This window comes from Tamandua tetradactyla, chromosome Y (genome assembly GCF_023851605.1).
Source record: "Tamandua tetradactyla isolate mTamTet1 chromosome Y, mTamTet1.pri, whole genome shotgun sequence".
Lineage (NCBI taxonomy): Eukaryota > Metazoa > Chordata > Mammalia > Pilosa > Myrmecophagidae > Tamandua > Tamandua tetradactyla.
The window spans coordinates 14,436,847-14,458,134 of record NC_135354.1 but is presented as its reverse complement, the minus strand read 5'-3'; the positions used below and the strand labels follow the sequence as shown (position 1 = coordinate 14,458,134).

The following is a 21,288-nucleotide window of genomic DNA, read 5'->3' as shown; positions in this document are numbered from 1 at the left end:
GTAACCACTAAGCCTCCTTTGAAATACCCTGAGGGAGTTCTGGCCTTTCTCTCTTCTGTGTCTCCACTAACTCTGTCATTCCTTCCTGGTCTCCAAAGATGAGAGAAGAATAATTTTTCCTTAAAAAAAAAAATTAAAAATTTTCTTAATCACATGTTGCCATTCCACACAAGACAGACCAAACTTGAACATCATCAAGAACAGGCAGCTGAGAAGATGCTGAAGAATGCCTCTGAAGACAGCTACCAGCTACATGGGCAAAGTCATATCTAGGAGCCCATTGAAATGCAGACCTTAAGGTAGGGAAAAAGCAGAGGCCTGTGCTTGGCCTTACTTATTTATTTTATTTTACTTTTATATCTTTATTATTATGAATCATCAAGTAAGACTTTTTTTTTAAATGCTAAGTCGAGAAAAAAACTATAACCTATGAACCACACAACAGCAAAGCATTTTTATATTCTGGTCTTTTTGCTATGTGCTATTGCTTTCTGCTACTTATAATTACATGCTTAATTTTGCATTTAGCTTTTTTAAATTAAAATACATTGTGTTGGTACATAACGTTTTTATGTCTATAGTATTTCATATGATTGATACAGTTTACTTAACTCTACCCTATTTTATAACATGTCACTTCTTTCCAGATGTTTGGTATTATGAATATCACAATGATTTACATATATAAATAAATGTGAGCAAATGTGACACCTTTCCAGATATTTGCATTGTAAATAACAATGATTTACATATATAAATATATGTAAAACAAGTGCATCCTATTTGTTTAACTTTAGATGGAAACAAATTTACATACAGAAAAGTGCATGTCTTATGCATATAATTTGGTGAATTATCACAAGAATAGAACATTATCAGCACCTGATATTCCTTATCAGATATTAACCACTGTGTTGAATCCTAACAGCATATATCACTTTTGCCTGTTTTTGTTTTTTTAATATAAGGGAATTGCATAATCATACCTATTTTCTGTTGTGCCTGACATTTGTAGCTTTATTTTTTGTATACCCTTAATTTTTGTGTCTCTATCATAAAATGCGATAATTGTTCTCACTTTGCTTTGGTTTACAACCCATTCATTTATATACTTTTTCATTCATTCATTCCCTTGCTAATCAAACAAATATTTATTGAGCCCTTATTATATATCAAATACTACACGTGTCTATTAACTGAATCCTGTTCTAGATACTAGAGATAAACAAATCCCTGCATTTTTGGGCTTTAAACTTATATTAAAATTTTGAGGATCCACATACAAAGAATATATTATGCCACTGTAAATTCAATTTGTTTTCTGGAAAAGAAAAGCTACCACAGCTAAGAGGTGCTCATGCCAGCTTTAATTGTCTTCCCAGTCGCAGGACAAAGATGGCCTTTTTCACAAGACCAAGGATTAATTTACCTCCAGTGTTGGCTGACAATGTTTGATGCAATGAATTGTACAAATGAAGTTTTTATCTGCCTGTTTTACTCTCATGAATTTCTTAGAGTAGATAAATTTATCCTTAAAATGTTTGTGCAAACATATTAATAGATATATTTTATAAAAGCATGTCTATGCATATATTTTTATAATAATTTAGCAGTAATAAAGACCAAGCCAAGGGATGTGGTTTTTCCCTTGTGAAACTGATGTGTTTGAAGACAAATTATATTACAGAAGATCACCTATCATGTTACAAGTATAGAGTTTTTATGTTCTTTTTTGTTATTGTAACTAAAATCTGGAAGTCAAGAACAGTGAATTCAGGCAAATTCACTATATTATCATTTACTTACTGTCTTTTTTTTAAAATAGTGCCTGTAATATGTATTTTAAGATTGAAATGTTCTTCGGTATATGTCATGCGATAGAAAATAGTTTTGACTCTGGTGTTTCTGACATCTGAAATGAAAAGATAATGTACTTAATCCATCACTTGATCTGTTTCCTAGATTGTGTATTTATCATATATATATTGTACATCTTCATGCCTTTTGGGTTATTAAAAATATTAGCTGCAGTGTTATAGTCACAATTCGTATACCATGTATATATTTTAGAGCTCAGTCTTGTATTTGTATGTGAAATAAGGACGTTTCATTTCTCTGTTGTGTTAGAACACATCTTTCCCAGGCTTGGTATGAGTCTGAAGCAAGCCGTAGATCCTTAAGTATCCTGGTACTTAGCATTCATTGTCCATGTCTGCTGTCCACATTGTACATCTTCATCAGACTATGAACACCCAAGCCCTGACTTGTGAGTCTGTCCCATCTCGTAATGGAAGATTATGGTGGAATTCCTTCTATATTATTTTTTCATGAAGGAAAATGTAAAGGAACAGGGATGCACATCTCTGATGAAATAGTAGTTAAAACATTGACATGAAAACCTTTGAAAAATGCTTTTGTGTGCATGGGGGGAAAGAATATGTGGATAAATAGAATTGCCCTATTCGTAATCTATAGGAGAATATTTTGATTTAAATCAGAATGGCCCCCCTCCCCCATACGGGAATTTACCCAATATATCTCAAGAAATCTTAAAATTAGTTCATAAGGAAGACATTTCTTATGTGATAAAAATAAAACATTATTCTTTTCGATACCTAATAATGTATTTTTGCCTAATTTGTATTTATTACATGTAAAAGGCATTCTTCTTCATGAGCTCTATGATGAGAAATCAAGATGAATCATAAGGAATGTAAGAACATAAATTCCTCTTCATGTACCTTTCTTCCCTTCCTTGGAAATGTCCCATTAAAACAGAAAAATCCTTATTTTCATCAGCTCAACAACACCCCCTCCCCCACTCCGTGTTTTCAGCCTTCTTTTTACTTTTCTAAGTCTCGTAAATCTTGGAAGAACATTTCATTGACACATGACCTATCAAAGACATTAGAATTTGTCTGTAGTAGTAAAACTGAAAATTTTATGTTTCTCAAACTAGTTCATCTTTTCCATTTGTTTTTGGTGCTAGTTTTACTCTTTTTGGGTTTATTTCTTGGCAGATTTCTTTGTTTGCATATCCACAACTGAGGTAGAGACAAACTCATCAAGTTTCTGTCATCACCGAAACTGCTAGTCAGTTGACAGCATTGCTGGGCAAGTAAAGGCAATAGCAGATGCTCTCTCTAAACCAAGCCACTGAAACATCAAATATCAACAAAGAAATATATATCTCTGGATTCTAGGGTATAGAATAGGATTCTAGGGTATAATTAAAGGACTTATATGTCTCAGGCACATGGCTTGCTGATGAATGGACAGTTCCTTGGATGCAATGCCAGTGTGCTCCTTTGCAGCTGTTATCTCAGCATGGGTTGAGGCAATTTTTCTTTCACCCCGTATTAAGTAGAATGGTAGAGAACCAACTATGCCAATACTAAAAACCCTAAAGAAGTGTTTTTAAATAAATTTCATTGCTCTAGTTATACAGATTTCTATGTGGACTCTTCCTCCACACCCAGGATTTATTTTGATTGTTTTTAGCATCCTACCTTGTTCTTATAAAAAACAAATGCAGTACCTACTTCTGTGTGTATGCTATGTGATGTGTTTGTCACCTTTCTGTTTTATTTCTCCTACTCTGCTAGTTTGATTTTGCAGTGAATACAATTATTTTAAGACAAGTTACAAAATCAAATTAAGACAAATAAATGAGAGAGAGGTGATATGTTTTTGGATGCCCACGGAGAGCCCATCCTCACTGCTTTGCTGTATGCTGAAAAGGACAGATGGGCAGTTTTAAAATTGGGGCAGATCAGGTGGATGGTACAATGACTTACTTCTCCTTCTTGACTTTGTTTTGCAGTTTCTGCTAGATAAGACTGCCAGTTTCCAGAGAATATCCATCATGGCCAGATAGGTGTAGTTCAGTCTATAATATGTATTTTAAGAGTGAAATGTTTTCCAGATTAGTCATGCAATAGAAAATAATTGTGAGGCTGGTGTTTCTGACATCTGAAATGAAAACATGATGTGTTCAATCCATCACTTGACCTGATTCCCAGTTGTACATTTATGTTTACTCTTTGGTATACTTAATTTTTAAGTCACCAGGAAAAAATAACATTGGATACTTTACCATCCTTCAATTAGAATTTGGAATCCAGTCATTTATGTATTTTTCATTTATTCATTCATTTCCTAATAAAATAAGTATTTAGTTAGTGTTTATTTTATTATCATCATTATTGATAAAATAAATCTTTAACCTAATTGGTGCACGATATATTTGAGTTATTTTTCATATACTGTGCTTTCTGAGGAAAGAAACTTCTATCCATCAGCAGTTCTAATCAAGGGGGTCAAAATTGAGATTGCTAGTGTGGATCAAGGAATCATCAGAAATCTGCCACCAAGCTTCTTTAAAAACATTATTACAAATGGAAGAGATTTGGTTTTCATTTCCTATAATCATGAATTGTCAAGCTTTGGTCGATAACCTCTGAAATAAATTCTAAAATTAAAATCAGTTTGTTTCTTGGTTTTTGTAACCCTTCTCTGATTTTATCCTTTTTTTTGCTTGAAAGTCCTTTATCTGTAAATTTAAACTAACCTGACTTAAGAACAAAAGTGAAAGCATGGTAGTTTTCTTTTTATTTTTTTAATTAAGTGATGGGGAATTTTAAATGTATAAAGCTGGATTGGTGCATTGAAGCCCTATAGTCCTTTAATGAATCCAGCTTCAAAATGGATCAATAATGGCTGCTCTGTTTTTGGCCACACTTCCATCCACTTTTTTTTTTTTTTTTAACTTTTTTTATTGTATAGTATAACATGAATACTTTTATGAAGAAATAAAAAAGCAATGGTTTTCAAAGCATTTTTCAGCAAGCAGTTTCAGGACATCCCAGAGTTTGTCATGAGCAACTATACAATCCTCTCAGATATGCCCCTCTAGCTGATCCAGAATAGAGGAGGCTAGAAGGTTTAGATATTTTTTTAATCACCACAATCGACTTTTTTTTCCTTCTTTTTGTGAAAAATAACATAAATACAAAAAAAGCAACAAATTTCAAAGCACAGAACCATAACTAGTTGTAGAACATATTTCAGAGTTTGACACAGGTTACAATTCCATAATTTTAGGTTTTTACTTGTAGCTGCTCTAAGATACTGAAGACCAAAAGAAATACCAATCTAATGATTCAGCAATCATATTCATTTATTAAACCCTACTTTCTCTGTAAAACTCCACCATCACCTTTGACCTTTCTATCCCTCTCTTTAGGGATGTTTGGGGTATGGCAGTTCTCAATTTTTCGTGTTGAAAGGGTCTGTCACTAGTATGGGGGTAGTGAGATGAAACTAGCTGATGTTCTGGAGAGGCTGGACCTTCTAGGTTTCAGGACTTATCTGATCCAGGGACCCATCTGAAGGTTGTAGATTCCTGGAAAGTTACCCTATGAATGGGACCCTTGTAGAAACTTATATATATTGCCCTAGGTGTTCTTTCAGATTGGCCTGAACGGTTCTGGTTGGGTTTGGCAGGTTAAGATAGGTAGCAAAATCTAAATGAAGCCTGCATAAAAACAACCTCCAGAGTAGCCTCTTGACTCTATTTAAACCCTCTCTGCCACTGACACTTTTATTAGTTATTCTTCTTTCCCCTCTTTTGGTCAGAATGGCATTGTTGATGACACAGAGCTAGGGCCAGATTCATCCCTAGGAGTCATCTCCCATGCCTCCAGGGAGATTTTCACCCCAGGATGTCGTGTCCCACATAGGGGGAGGGCAATGATTTCACTTTGAGTTGGGCTTAGAGAGACCAAGGCCACATCTGGTTCTCCAGAAGTAACTCTTAGGCATACCTATAGGTAAGCTAGGCTTCGGTGCTACCCTACGTAAGCTTCACAAGAGTAAGCCTCAAAATCAAGGGCCTGGACCATTGATTTTGGGGTCCCTAAAGTTTGACACAGTATTAGGGGATTTCCTGATGGTAAAAGTTAATAGCCCCATATTCTTTCCCCTATCCATCAAGGGCCTTTGCCAATAGTTTTTTATTCATCTGCTTAATATACTCTAGGATGTATTCAGGTATTACAATAATCTATGCAGGATTAGGGGCCTCTTTCTGACTCTGGGATCCCTGTGCTTCAATTGTTCAAATGAACCATATAGATAAATTGAGTTAGATTATGTGCTATAGAAAATTTCAGTCCTACACCAAATAAACCTTTCTTCCTTCGGTCTCAAAGAGTATGTGTGGTTCTGAACTGTAGACATTGTCTTTCTTGCCTTGCTGTTCTCAATTACTTTAACCCCAAACTGTTCAGCTTCATTCTTATTTCTAAATATCAGAATGAATCATACCTTTGAAGTAGTTCTTGAAATAACTAGTTTATATTACTAGTGTTATTCTGTGGGAAGCATAGATCTATAACCCCTTTCAATCTTGTTCATCTTCAGTATGATAATATTACTTAAAGAACCACCTTCACTTCTATTTTCTTACTTTGGAGTTCAACCTTGTCAACTAACTGCTCATCCTTCTCTAGCTTCTGTGAAACTTTAAGTACCCTATATTCTATATTAGAAGCCTCTGATTATACATTTATGCTGGTCATAAAAATGGAGTCATACAGTATCCTTTTGCGTCTGGCTTATTTCACTCAATATTATGACCTCAGGGCTCATCTGTCTTGTCATGTGCTTCAGGACATCATTTTGTCTTACTGATGCATAATATTCTATCATATGTATGCACCACATTTTGTTAATGCTCATCTCTTGGTGGGCATTTGGTTTGTTTCTATCTTTTGGCAATTATGAATAATGCGGATGTGAACATTGGTGTGCAAACGTCTGTGTCATTGCTTTCAGCTCTTCTCAGTATATACCAAGCAGTGCTATTGCTGAGTCATAAAGCAACTTGATACTTAGTTTCCTAAGGATCCACCAAACAGTCTTCTTTCCATAGTGGTTGCACCATTATACATACTCACCAGCAGTGCATAAGTGTCCAGTTTCTCCACATCCTCTCCAATATTTATAAGTTCCTGTTTGTTTAATAGCAGCTATTCTTATAGGTGTGAGGTGATATCTTATTATAGTCTTGATCTGCATTTCCCTTATGGTCAGTGAAAATGAACATCTCTTCATGTTCTTTTGAACTATCTGCATTTGCTCTTCAGAAAAACACCTATTCATATCTTTAACACATTTTACAATTGGGGTGCTTGTTCTTTTGTTGTTGAACTGTATGATTTCTTTGTGTATCAGGATATCAAACCTTTGTCTAATGTGTGATTTCCAAATATTTCTCCCATTGAGTTGGCTGCCTCTTCAACTTTTTCAGAAACTCTTTTGAGATGCAGATGCATTGATTTTGAGGAGTTCCTATTTATGTATTTTTCCTTTTGTTGCTTGTGCTTTTGGTGTAAAATTCAGTAAGCTACCACCTCTTACTAAGTCTTGCAGATATTTTCCTACCTTTTCTTCTAGAAGCTTTATGGTGCTGGTTCTCGTATGTAGCAGTTTGATACACTTTGAGTTAATTTTTGGATAGGGTGTAAGATAGGGGTCGTCTTACATTCTTTTGGCTATTGACATCCAGTTCTTCCATGCCCGTTTATTGAAAAGACTATTTTGTCCTAGTTCAGAGGATTTGGGGGCCTTGTCAAAAATCAGCTGACATAGATTTGGTTCTATCCCTGCACTGTTGATTTGATTCCATTGGTCAACACGTCTGTCTCTGTGCCAGAACCCTGCTGTTTTGGCCACTGTGGCTTTATGATAGGTTTAAGTCAGGAAGTGTTAATCCTCTCACTTTGTTCCTCTTTTTTTTTTTAGATGCTTTCAGCTATTCAAGTTCTCTTTCCCTCCCAGATGAGTTTGGTAACTAGCTTTTCCAAGTCTTCAAAGTAGGTTATTGGAATTTTGATTGGTACTCTACTGAATCTGTAGATCAATTTGTGTAGAATTGACATCTTAAATATATCTAGGCTCCCTTTCCATGAGCAGGGACTATCATTTCACCTGTTGAAATCTTCTTTGATTTCTCTTAGCAGTATTATCTAGTTTTAGGTGTACAGTCCTTTACGTCCTTACTTAAGTTCATTTCTAAGTACCTGACTCTTTTAGTTGTTATTTTGAATGGAATTTTTTTCTTAACTGACTCCTCAGTTAGGTCATTGCTTGTGGATGAAAATGGTACTGACTTTTGCACATTAATTTTATATTCTGACAACTTGCTGAATTTGTTTATTAGCTCAAGTAACTCTGCTGTAGATTTCTCATGTCGTCTGCAAAAATGAAAGTTTTACTTCTTTCTTTCTAATTTGGATGCTTTTTTTTTTCTTTGTCCTGCTTGATTGCTCAAGCAAGAACTTCTAACGTCTAGCATAATGTTGAATAATAGTGTTAACAGTGGGCATCCTTGTCTCATTCCTGATCTTAGGAAAGTTTTCAGTCTCTCTCCATTGAATATGATGCTGGCTATCAGTTTTTCATATATTCCCTTTATCATATTGAGGTAGTTACCTTTGATTCTTATCTCTTGAGGTGCTTTTATCAGAAAAGGATGTTGAATTTTATTGAATGCTTTTTTCAACATCAATCCGGTTGATCATGTGATTTTTCCCTTTTGATTTGTTAACGTGCTTTATTACATTAATTTTCCTGTGTTTAACCATTCTTGACTTCCTGGTATAAAGCCCACTTGGTCATGGTATATAATTTTTTTAATGTGTTGTTGGATTCGATTTCCTAATAATTCATGGAGAGTTTTGCATTTATGTTCATTAGGGAGATCGGCCTATAGTTTTTCTGTCTTATGGTATATATAACCTGGTTTGGGTGTTAACATGATATTAACTTCATAATATGGGTTAGGTAGAGTTCCTTTTTCCTCAATTTTTTGAAAAAGTTTGAGCAGAATCGGTGTTAGTTCTTTTTGCAATGTTTGATAAAATTCCCTTGTGAAGACATCTGGCCCTGGGATTTTCTTTGTAGGAATATTTTTGATGACTGATTGAGTTGCCTTCCTTTTGCTTGTTGGGATCTTCTGTTTCTTCAGGGTCTGTGGTAATATAACCCTTCACATTTCTGATTTTGTTTGTCTTCATCCTCTCTTTTCTTTTCAGTCTCTCTAGTGGCCCATAAATTGTATCGATTTTTTTCAAAGAATCCACTTTTGGTTTTATTGATTCTGTTGTTCTTTTGTTCTCCCTTTAATTTTACTCTTTTTGTTCACTGTTATTTCTCATCTTCTGTTTACTTTCAGGTCAGTTTGCTGTTTGTTCTCGATGCTCCTGCAGGTGAGCAGTTATGTCCTTGATTTTTACTTTTTTGTGTTTTTTAATATAGGCATTTAGGGCAATAAATCTCCCTCTCAGCACAGCCTTTGCCACATCCCATAAGTTCTGATATGTTGTATTCTCATTCTCATTCATCTCCAGATAGCTACTGATTTCTCTAGCAATTTCTTCTTTGCCCCAGTGTTTGTTTAAGAGTGTGTTATTTACTCTCCATTTATTTGTGAATGTTCTCATCCTTTGTTAATTATTGAGACCCAGCTTCATTCCATTGTGATCAGAGAAAGTGCTTTGAATAATTTCAGTATTTTTAAATATATAAAGACCTGTTTTGTGCCCCAGCATATGATCTATTCTGGAGAATGTTCCATGAGCACTAGAGAAAAATGTGTATCCTGGTGTTCTGGAATGTAATGACATATATGTCTATTGGGTCTAATTCATTTATCAAGTTGTTTAAGTTCTCTGTTTCCTTGCTTGTCCTATCTATAGAGGAGAATGTTGTATTGAACTCTCCTTTGATAATTGTTGAAACATATATTGCTCCCTTCAGTTTTGCCAGTTTCTGTTTCATGTACTTTGGAGCTTTTTGATTGGGAGCAAAAATATTTATGATTGTTATATCTTCTTAGGTGAATTACCCCTTAATTAATATATAGTGTCCTTTGTCTCTTATAATGTCTTTACGTTTAAAGTCTATTTTGTCCAATATTAGTATAGTTACTTCTGCTTTCTTTTGGTTGCAACTTTCATGGAAAATCTTTTTCCATTGTTTCACTTCCAGTCTATTTGTATCTTACGTCTAAGATGAGTCTCTTGTAAACAGCATATGGCTAAATTATATTTCTTACCCAATCTGCGAATCTGTATCTTTTAAATGGTAAATGTAGTCTGTTAACATTCAAAGTTATTGCTGAAAAGATGTTTCTTGAATCTTATCTTTTGAATTTTATTTTTCAGATCTATATATTCTGTCCCCCTTTTCCCTTTTTATCTTTTAAGTTACCCTTACTGGTACTCTTCAATTTTGTGCCCTCCTCCAAACCTCCCTCTTCTGTCTTTTCTTTCTGTTTTTCAGCAAGCTGAACTCTCTGTAGTATTTCTTATAGGGCAGGTCTCTGGTTGACAAATTCTTTCCGGATTTGTTTGTCTGTGAAAATTTTAATTTGTCTCTCAGTTCTGAAGGACAACTGGCCTGAGTACAGAATTCTTGACTGGAAATCTTTGACTTTTAGGATCTTAAAGGCCTTCTTGCCTCCATGGTGCCATCTGAGTAATCTGAACTCAGTCATATGTGGTTTCCCTTGTATCTAGCAGATTTTTTTTGTTGCCATTTTCAGAATTTTCTGCTTCTTTTCAACATTTGGCAGTCTAATTAGTATGTGTCTTGGGGAAGGTCTATTTGGATTTGTTCTCTTTGGCTTTCATGGGGCTTCCTTGACTGCATATTTATGTCCTTTATGAGGGTTGGGAAGTTTTCCCCCATTATATCCTCAACTACTCTTCCTAGCCCTTTACTCCTCTCTTCTCCTTCTGGCACACCAAAGATTCTTATATTTGTGTTTTTTTTTTTTTTTTTTGTCTACCATGTCCCCGAGATCCAATTCTAATGATTCCATCTTTTTTGCCATTTGCTGTTTTGAGTGTTTCAAATCAGTTACCTTGTCCTATCTATCGCTTATTCTTTCTTCTATCTTTTCAAATCTGGTGTTGTGTGTCTCTAGTATGTTTTTTATTTGGCCAAACAGTCTTTAATCAAAAAAATTCAACATTTACCTATTATTTCAAATCCTCTTTATGCTCTTCTCCCTTCTTCTTGACCTCCTTTATGTCATTAGTTATCCCATTTATTTTATTAAGAAGAGTTATATGAACATCTTTGATTAGTTGTTCCAAAGTCTGTGTCTTCTCCAGTGTTTTAATTTGATCATTAGACAGGGCTATATCTGTCTGCAATGTAATATGCTTAGTGATCTTCTGTTGTTTTCATTGCATGTAAATGTCCTGATTGATTTTCTTTGGGAGTTGATTTCCTTCAGTGCTCTGAAGCTTTGTGTTTGTGGGTTGGATGTGTAGCAGGATGCAGGGTACAGGATCCCTATTGTGCACAATAGTGCAGTGATGCACTGCAGTACAGGTTTAGGTACAGATTGGCTGTGTTATCCTGGTGCTTATAAATGTTGATGCCAGGTGGTCAGGAAGAATGTAGCTGTGTGGATGTACATGTCTGGTGGGCATAACCCTGGTATGCACTGGTATAGGGCATAGGTAGACATGTGTAGAGCTATGGCAGGGTTCAGTGTTATACTTTCATGGATTGGTGGTTGATGTGACCCAGCTGCACAGATCAGTGCTCTCTCAGACCTGGGAGCATGGCTGAGATTCATGAAGATGCATGGGTCTAGGAGTGCCATAAACAGATATTCCCAGAACTGAATGATGAGAATGGGGGCTGTGCACAAGCACACATCTAGGAGTGCCATAAATTAATGCACAGAGCTCAGGGGCAGGCAGAGTGAGACTGTGTGACACTGTGAATGGATGCGAATGTAGCCTATGTATGGAGATTAGTGCCAGCAGGCTTTATGTGCTGGTGACAGCCTGCAGAGAGCAGGGTCAGGAGAGTGCTCAGGAGGAGTGTAAAAAAAGTTGGTTGGACTGTGCTTGGGAGTGTGTGGGGTGGGTACATGCATTGTGGGTTGGTAGAGCAAGGGGCTTAGAGTGTGGAGAGTGGTGGTGAGTGACAGAGTTTAGGTGCATGGGCTGTGAGTTTAATCATGGGTTGTGGGACTGCAGTGGTGAGGGTAGCACATTCAAGGAACACAGCTTGACTTACTTCCTTGTACCCGTCTTCCCATCCATGCACTCTTGTGGGCTCTGGGCCACATCAGGCTCCAGTTTTTTGCTCCCCATTTCTTAACTTTTGCAACTAGGACTACCCTATGTGTTGCAGAAGGCTCTCCCTGGTCAGTTGTATTTTTGACTTGCTATCTCAGTCACCTTTCCATTCCTTCTCTAACTTTTCCCCTATTTGGCCATCTTTCCAGAACTCCATGATTATCATTCATATTTTAAAACTTTAGTTTGTGTGAGGCCACATGGAGAGATGTTTATTTGGTGCAAAATTTATATTTTCAGTAGCACATACCTAATTTAATTTGTGTGGTCAGCTTAGTTGAACACCTAAGTACATGGAATCTTGAGATCTTGTTGTTATCTTGTTGGTTTATAGAGAATTAGTGTGATGCCTCAATATGTCCCAGAATAATTTGGGCAGTGAATGACGAAGTATTTGCAAATACCCTTGGGGGATGGGAGAGAAAGGAGGAAATGTTAAACATTTGCATTTCTAGAATTCTTGATATTCTTGCAAGCCATGGTGACAACAATTTGATAGATGAGTTCTCAAACTTGACATCTGCCCCCATAAAACTTATTCCTGCAAATGATAGTCTAAGCCTACTAATTATTATGCCTAATAGTTACCCACAGAGGACCTCTTTCATTACTTAAATATGGTCTCTGTCTAAGCCAACTTGTCCTCCCCCTATGTGAGACATGACTCCTAGAGGTGTAAATATCCCTGGAAATTTAGGACAGTACTCCCAGAATTAGCCAGCATTCAGTGTCATGGGTCTGAGAAAGCCTTCCTGACCAAAATGGGAAAGAGAGAAATTAGACAAAATAAAGTCTCAGTGGCTGAGAGACTTGAAACAGTTGAGACATTATCCTGGAGGTTGTCCTTATACGTTATATAGATATCCCATTTTAGTCTATGGTGTATTTGAGTGAGAAAAATGAAGTGCCTGAAACTGTAGTACTATATTCTGGTACCCTTGATTCTTGAAGACAGTTGTATAATGACATAGCTTTTACAGTGTAACTATGATTGTGAAAACCTTGTGTCTGATGGTCTTTTTCTCCAGGGCTAAAAATCATCTCCATGGACAGATGAGGAAAAAGATGCATAAAAAATAAAACAAACAATCAGGGGATAAGGGGTGAAATAAATTGGGTAGATTGAAATGCTAGTGGTCAATGCAAAGGAGGAATAAAGGGTGTGGGATAAGGACAATTTTCTTTTTCTTTTTCTTTTTGAGGTAAATGTTCTTAAAATGAACATGGTGATGTATACAAAACCACATGATGATATTGTGAGCAATTGATTGTATACCATGTATGGATCATGTGTGTGTGAAGATTTTTCAATAAAAATATACTAAGTAAATTGGCCGGAAAGATTTCTGGGAAGATGGCAGAATAGAATAAACTGAGTTCACCTCTGGTCCAAGGAACAATTAGAAAAGTGAAAGAAAAGCAACTGGGACAGTAGTTCCATGGTGGAAGAGACCTGGTAGTGTCACTGGATGAAAAATATGAGACACTGGGATGCAGAAAACAGGGTGCATAGGCTCCATTTGGAGTCCATCGGAGGCAAGAGGTCATGCCCACGAAAGTGCCTGTCTCTGCAGTTAACTTGGTATATCAACCCTTCAGCTCTACAGTCTAGATCTCTTGTAGGGAACTGAGAAGCTGGCAAATTTGCTTCATAGAAACTTATTATAAAAACCATCCAGTGATTATATAGGGTTTACCATTCCCCTTTCCATACAGAGGCCCAGAGTCCTAGAGGTGCACACGTAGGGAGACGGAGACAAAGAAGCAAGCCATGCTGCACCACAGACCTTGCACCTGACCTCATGAGCCAGCACCCAATCAAACTGGACCCCCATGGACTGTTTAATGAGTACACTGGCACCCTGCCACTCCCTGCTCCCACACACCAGGACAGCTGCACTCCACTCATACCCACACCCCAGGCACCCACACACTACACACCCATTTCCTACCATCTCATGCTGTAAACCTACAGATCACATCTGTGGTGTACCCTACACCATGCAAACACACTGTACCTGCATGCTGCACATCCATGTATTGCCCAACATGTACACACCTGTGATGCACCTCTCCATACACCTGCTCCACATACCCCACATCCTTGCATCCTGTGCCACACCTCCAGGCCATATCCCCCACTGTGCCTAGTCAGCCAGCATTTGAAGATTGCATGCAGGGGCAGCTAACATATCCAATCCCACAGCCTAAGATCATTCTAAATAGGAGTCTGGGGGCCACAAAACCCATGGGGTCCACAAGAAGAATCTTCACTGAGGTGCACATTTCTCAACTCCCATCCTGGAATGGCAGCTTTCAGCACACACCAGTGCCTGGTTTCCACCCGGCTCACCAAACTGCTACAGTAGGGAAGAAGCAAGCTGCAGTGGAAGAGGAGACCCAAGGATGCCATCTTCTGGGAAGAAACAGAAAATTCACCTGATATATTGTCTATCTTCCTAGCTTTTAACAGATCCTCAAGTAGAGCTACATCCACTGTATGCTGTCTGGCCTTCATTTGGTGGGAAATTTGCTGACAGACCAAATGCAAAAGGAGACTTTTAATGCAAATCCAAGAAAATGCAAAAGCCTAGACAACTGAAGAGAATCAACTTTCAAAATAACCCCATCAAGAGAATCAACATCTCAACACCAACAGGAAATCACACAAAAAATGAATATATAGGCAGATATAGCACAGCCAAATGACCAAGTTAAATATTAAAGTAGATACAGACTTTGGAACAACCAGTCAAAGATGTTCTACAACTCTCCCAAATAAAATCAATGGGCAGGCTGAATGACATAAAGAATCAAGAAGACATAAGAAGAGCATAAAGAACAATTTTAATGATTAGTAGAAAAAGAGCAGATTTCACAGATGAAAAATACTATAGACCAAATTTAAAATGTACTGGAGATACACAACAGCAGTTTGAAGATACAGAAGAAAAAATAAGAAAAACTAGAGGACAGAGCAATTGAATTTCCATGTGCAAAAGAAGACATGTCAAAAAGACAGACAATTTTGAATTTGGTTCTCAGAGGAATGATGGAAAACATGAAGTGCACCAATATAAGAATCATCAGTGTCCCAGAAGGATAAGAAAAAAGTAAAAGACTAAGAAAATTAGTTGAGGAAATAATGGGGAAAACTTCCTAACCCTTATATAAATATGCAAATCAAAGAAGCCCAGTGAACACCAAATAGAATAAATCTGAATGAGCATACTATGAGACACACAATAATCAGTCTTTCAAGTTTTAAGAGAAGTAGAAAGTCCTGAAAGCAGCAAGAGAAAAGTGATTAAAAGGGAACTATATAAGACTGAGATCAGACTACTCAATAGGTACCATGGAGCTGAGAAGGCAGTGATCTCATATATTTAAGGACACAAAACAGAAAGACTTCCAGTCAAGAATTCTTCATCCAGCCAAGCTGGCCTTCAAAAGTGAGAGCTTAAAATTTTCACAGACAAAGCCTAAGAGAATTTGTCAACAAGAGATGGGCAGTATGGGAAATACTAAAGGGAATTTTGTCCCCTGAATGAAAAGACAGGAGGGTTATCTGGAAAATTGAATTGAAAGTTGAAACTACCCATAAGGGTAACTTAAAGCATAAAAAGAGAGAGAAGGAAAAGAATATGTAGATCTGACAAATAGAAATCACAGGAGAAGATTGTGCTTTCAAGAAATGCTTTTACAGTAATAACTTTGTGTGTTAGTAGACTAAACTCACCAATTAAAAATCCAGATTGGCAGAATGGATTAAGAAATATGATCTACGATTATGCTGCTTGCATGGGATTCATCTAGGGATGCAAATAGATTAAAATTGAAAGGACAGAAAAAGATGTTCCATGCAAACTGTAACCAAAAGAAAGCTTATGGGATGTGGCAGAGTCAGTGCTGAGAGAGAAATTTATTGCCCTACATTCCTACATCAAAAAAGAAGATTTAAAACTTGAGAATTTAATTGCTCACCTGGAGAAACTAGAGACAGACCAGTAAACTAACCTCCAGGAAAATAGCAGAAGATACATAGCCAAGATGGAATCAGAAAAAAATGAATTAGATGATTAAAAAATAGAAGGAATTAATAAAAACAAATGTTAGTTCTCTTAGAAAATCAGTAAAAATGATGGACCTCTGGCTAGTCTGACAAAAACAAAAGACATCGATAAATAAATAAATAAAATCAGAAATGAGAGATAGGGTTAATACCATGCACCCTTAACATTTGAAAGATCATAAGAAAATAATATGAAGAGCTATACACCAACATATTAGGTAATTTAGGTAATAAAGTTAGGTTTATGGAAATGGACAAATTTCTATAAACACTTGAACAACTAACACTGACTCAAGAATAGAAGATCTGAATAAGCCAATCATAAGTGAAAAGATTCAGTCATCAAAAATCTTCTGACAAAGAGAAAACCGGAGTCAGATGGTTTCACAGGAAAATTTAAGCAGACATTCAGGGAAGAGCCAACATCAGTCCTCCTCAAACTCTTCCAAAAAGTTGAGGAAAAAGGAACATTACCTAACTCATTGTACGAAGCTAACATCACTCTAATACCAAAATTGGGTAAAGATGCCACAAGAAAGGGAAACTAATGAACATAAATGCAAAATTCCACAAAAAATTCTAGTAAATCCAATCTAAGAGCACATCAACAGAATTGTTCACCATGACCAAATGGGATGCAATGGTGCATGGAATTCTCTGGTCTTACCATGTTCCTTATCATCCAGAGGCAGTGGGTTGATAGAATGGTGGAATGGCCTTTTGAAGACCCAATTAAAGTGCCAACTATGTAGCAATACACTGCAAGTCTGGGCCATTATGCTCTGAATCAGCTGTATATGCTCTGAATCAACATCCACTGTATGGTGCTGTCTCTCCAATAGTCAGGATTTATGGCTCAAGGAATGAAGGGGTAGAAATGGGAATGGCACCACTCACTACCACCCTTAGTGATTCACTCGGAAACTTTTTGCTCCTCTCCCAGCTCATTTTTGCTGGTCTGTGTGGTAGTTCCAGAAGGAGGAGTGCTTCTACCAGGAGACACAATAATGATTCCATTGATTTGGTAGTTAAAACCACCACCTGGCCACTTTGGGCTTCTCATGCCATTGAATCAACAGACACCAATGGGTATTACTGTTCCAACTGGGTTAATTGATCTTGTCTCTCAGGGGGAAAATAGAACTGTAACTACAACATGGAGGTGAGTAATGATTTTTCTGGAAAACAGGAGATCTCCTTGAACATCTCTTAGTGCTACCATTCCTGTACTACTTCATTGATCAGAAACAATGCTGTGTGAAATACTATGATGGTGAATAAGACATTCTTTAAATCCACATATGGTAGCTTTACATAATTGTGGGTTTGGGAATGCAAACCTGTATCTGGAGTTTTTGTCCATCACAGCTAGAATATATTGCTGCCTCTACCACAATGAAAGTGGTCCAATGTAACCAACCTGCCTTCAGGTAGCAAACTGTTCACCTCAGGGAATAGTGATATATCCAGGACCGAGTATGGGTCTCTGCTGCTGGCATATTGGGCAGTCAGCAGTGGCCAAAGCCTGGTTGGCTTTGGTGAGTGGAAGTATAAGCTGCTGAGCCCATGCATAACCTCCATCCCTACGTTCATGCCCATTTTGTTCATTAGCCCAAGGACAGTGCCAGGAGTGGCTGAAGAAAGAGGATGACTAGTGTCCACAGGATGGGTCATCTTGACCACTTGATTACTAAAATGTTCATCTGCTGAAGTCACCCTCTGGTAAGCATTCAGATGGGATGCATATACCTTCTGTTCTTTGCCCACTCAGAAAAGTCTATCCATATGGCCGTCCCCAGACCTCTTTGTCACCAATTTTCCAGTCATGCTCTTTCCAAGTCCCTGTCCACCCAGCCAAACCCTTACCAACAGCTTGAGTCAGTACACAAACACACCACTGGCCAGTTCTCTTTTTCCAAGCAAAATGAACAACCAGGTGTATTCCTCAAAGTCTTCCACTGGGGGAATTTCCCCTTACTTCCCCAAATGCCACAGCTCTGGTCTGAGAAAGAAGAGGTAATGTGGTAGGACTGGGAGCTGTGGGCATTTGGGCCACTTCTTCATGTAACTTACTTGTCTTGGGACTTCTCAAGTCCAACCTCTAATAAACCATTTCAATTTTATGATGGGGTGTTGCATGCCCAACTTCATGGTTCGGTGGGTCAGGCAACACCAGGTCATGATAGGAAAGTCAGGTCTCATAGTAACTTGGTGGCTCATGGTTAAGTATTCAGTCTCTGCAAAGACTGAGTAGCAGGCTAAATGTTGTTTCTCAAAAGGAATATAGTCACCTGCAGCAGATTGTTAGGCTTTGCTCCAAAATCCTATCAGTCTGCATTGTGATTGTCCTATAGGGAATTGCCAAAAGCCCCAGACAGCATCCCTGTTTGCCACTGACATTTCCAACATCATTTGCCACTAACACTTCAACACCATATAATCCAACAGATTATATGGCCCAAGTGGCAGAGCAGCTTGCACAACAATCTGGACATTTTTCAGAGCCTCCCCTTGTTCCAGTCTCACTCAAACTAGCAGATTTTCTGGTCACTCAGTGAATGTTCTGGAATAGCACACCCAAATGAGGAGTATGTTGTCGAAAATCCGAAGAGGCCAAGTAGGTATTGTGCCTCTTTTATTGGTCATAGGAGGGGCCAGATGCAACAGCTTATCCTCTAACTTAGAAGGGATAACTTGGCATGTTCCACACCACTGTACACCTAGAAACTTCACTGAGGTACAAGTCCACTGTATTTTTGTTGAATTTATCTTCCATTCCCTGACACATGAATGCCTTACCAATAAGTCTAGAATATTTGCCATTTCCTGTTCACTAGATCCAATCAGCATGATATCATCAATATAACAGACCAGTGTGACATTGTGGGAGGGGGAAATAATCAAGATCCTGTAGACAGGATTGTGAAATAGGACTGGACAATGTGCTGAGGCAGGACAGTGAAGGTACACTGCTAGCTTTGCCAACTGAATGCAGAGTGTTTCAATTGGTCATTACTAACAGCTACTGAGAAAAAAGCAGTTGCCAGATCATCAGCTACATACAAGCTACAATGCTATATTGATTTGCTTAAGCAATAATACCACATCTGGAACAGCAGCTGCAATTGGTGTTACCATGTGCTTAAGTTTACAATAATCCACTGTCATCCTCCTACTCCCATCTGTTCTCTGCACAGGCCAAATAGGAAGTTGAATGGGTAATTGGTGGGTATCACTACCCCTGCATCATTCAAGTCCTTATGAATGGCACTAATCTCTGCAGTCCCTCCAGGAAAGCCTGGAGTGAGTGCTTCTGACCCACTATTTTGTGTCAGGTAGGGGCAATTCTAGTGGCTTCCATTTGGTATTTCCTACCATAATAGCCCTCACTCCATGAATCAAAGAACAGTTGGTATTCTGGCAGTTGTTGAGCATATTTATTTCAATTATACATTCTGGAACTGGAGAAATGATCACAGAGTGAGTTCAGGGACCCTTTGGACCCATTGTGAGATGAACCTAAGCTAAAATTCCATTATCACCTCACCTCCATAAGTCTCCACTCTAACTGGTGGACGAAAATGACATTTTGGATCTCCTGGAATTAGTGTCACTTCTGAGCCTGTGTCTAATAATCTCACGAAATCTGATCATTTCCTTTTCCCCACTGCACAGTCACCCTGGCAAAAGATTGTAGGTCTCCTTGATGTAGGCTAGGAGAAAGGTTTATAGTGCAAATTTTTGGTGATGTAAAAGGGTCCTTCTCCAAGGATACCTAGCCCTCCCCTCATTTGAGGGGCCCTGAGTCTGCAAACTTTTTCAAGTCTGGGAACTGATTAAGGGGCCAACACTTTTTTTGTAGTTAGAGGTAGAATTCTGTTCACTTGTCCTAGAATTATTTTGCTTATATACTCATACAATAATTTAGCACACTACCCATCTATTTTATTTCTAGTTTACCCTATGATCTACTAGATAATGTCACAAGTCTCTGCATGTCAGATTATCTGACTGCTACTTTGAATATACTATACTTTATGGAGGCCACACTGACCTTGTCTATGGTAGCCTCATGGCTTCTGCCAACATGAGATCCAATTATCCTCATTGTATTTAATGATCTCAGCTCAGTAACAGCAGTTTCCACAGAATATCTGACCTAAAGATTTCTTTAGAGATGATGTAGTTAGTCTCACAAATTTATTTCTCAAGGTTTTGGTGGACGATGTGTCCTCTGGACATTCCTGAGATGTGTGGGTAGATCTTCCATGAAAAATGCACTCTAACATCCCCATCTCGCTAAACCTCTGGGTCCCCTCATCTGCATTATACTAGGGCAGTTCTGGCATTTTTACCTCAGATAATGTTGGTCACATTTTGATCCATGTTTCAGCCAACCATCCATACAAATTATTAATTCCCTTTCTACCTACTCAAACTAAAACACTAAATATAGAATCTCTGCTTAGTGGGCCTATGTTCTAGTTTGCTAGCTGCCAGAATGGAACATACCAGAAATGGAACGGCTTTCAAAAAGAGGAGTTTAATGAGTCACTAGTTTATAGTTCTAAGGCTGAGAAAATGTCCTAATCAAAACAAGCCTATAGAAATGTCCAGTCAAAGGTATCCAGGAAAAGATACCTTGGTTCAAGAAGGCCGATGAAGTTCAGGGTCTGTCTCTCATCTGAGAAGGCCCTGGAAAACACAGTCATGATTTCTCACTCAGCTGGAAGGGCACCTGGTGAGCACGGGGTCCTCTGCTTGCTTTCTCTTCTGGCTTCCCGTTTCATGAAACTCCCCGGGAGGCATCTTCCTTCTTCATCTCCAAAGTGCTGGCTGATGGACTGTCTGCTTCATGGTGCTGTAGCATTCTCTGCTCTCTCTGAATGTCCCATTCTCCAAAATGTTTCCTCTTTTTTAGGACTTCAGAAACTAATCAAGGCCCACCCATATGGGTAGAGACATGCCTCTACCTAATCCAGTTTAACAACCTCTCTTGATTAAATCATTTCTCTGGGAAAATGATCTAATGACAGTTTCCAATATACA

The 21,288-nt window shown here is 37.9% G+C and overlaps 1 protein-coding gene across 4 annotated transcripts in view; it reads left to right on the top strand.

Moving 5' to 3' along the window:
- Nucleotides 1-21,288, top strand: part of LOC143672582 (protein WWC3-like) — a 221,219-nt gene that overhangs the window by 57,530 nt on the left and 142,401 nt on the right. Inside the window, exons 4-5 of one of the 4 annotated variants that reach the window (XR_013169905.1) lie at nucleotides 174-299; nucleotides 1,383-10,805. The exons of 2 other annotated variants lie outside the window; for them this stretch is intronic. Coding sequence is in view for 1 of the 2 variants with exons in the window: in XM_077147178.1 (XP_077003293.1) it covers nucleotides 174-188 (15 nt within the window). In the remaining variant the exon portion in view is untranslated. Of the gene's footprint in view, nucleotides 1-173; nucleotides 10,806-21,288 lie in introns of those variants that run through there. One more of the 4 variants, XM_077147178.1, reaches the window with a different exon arrangement.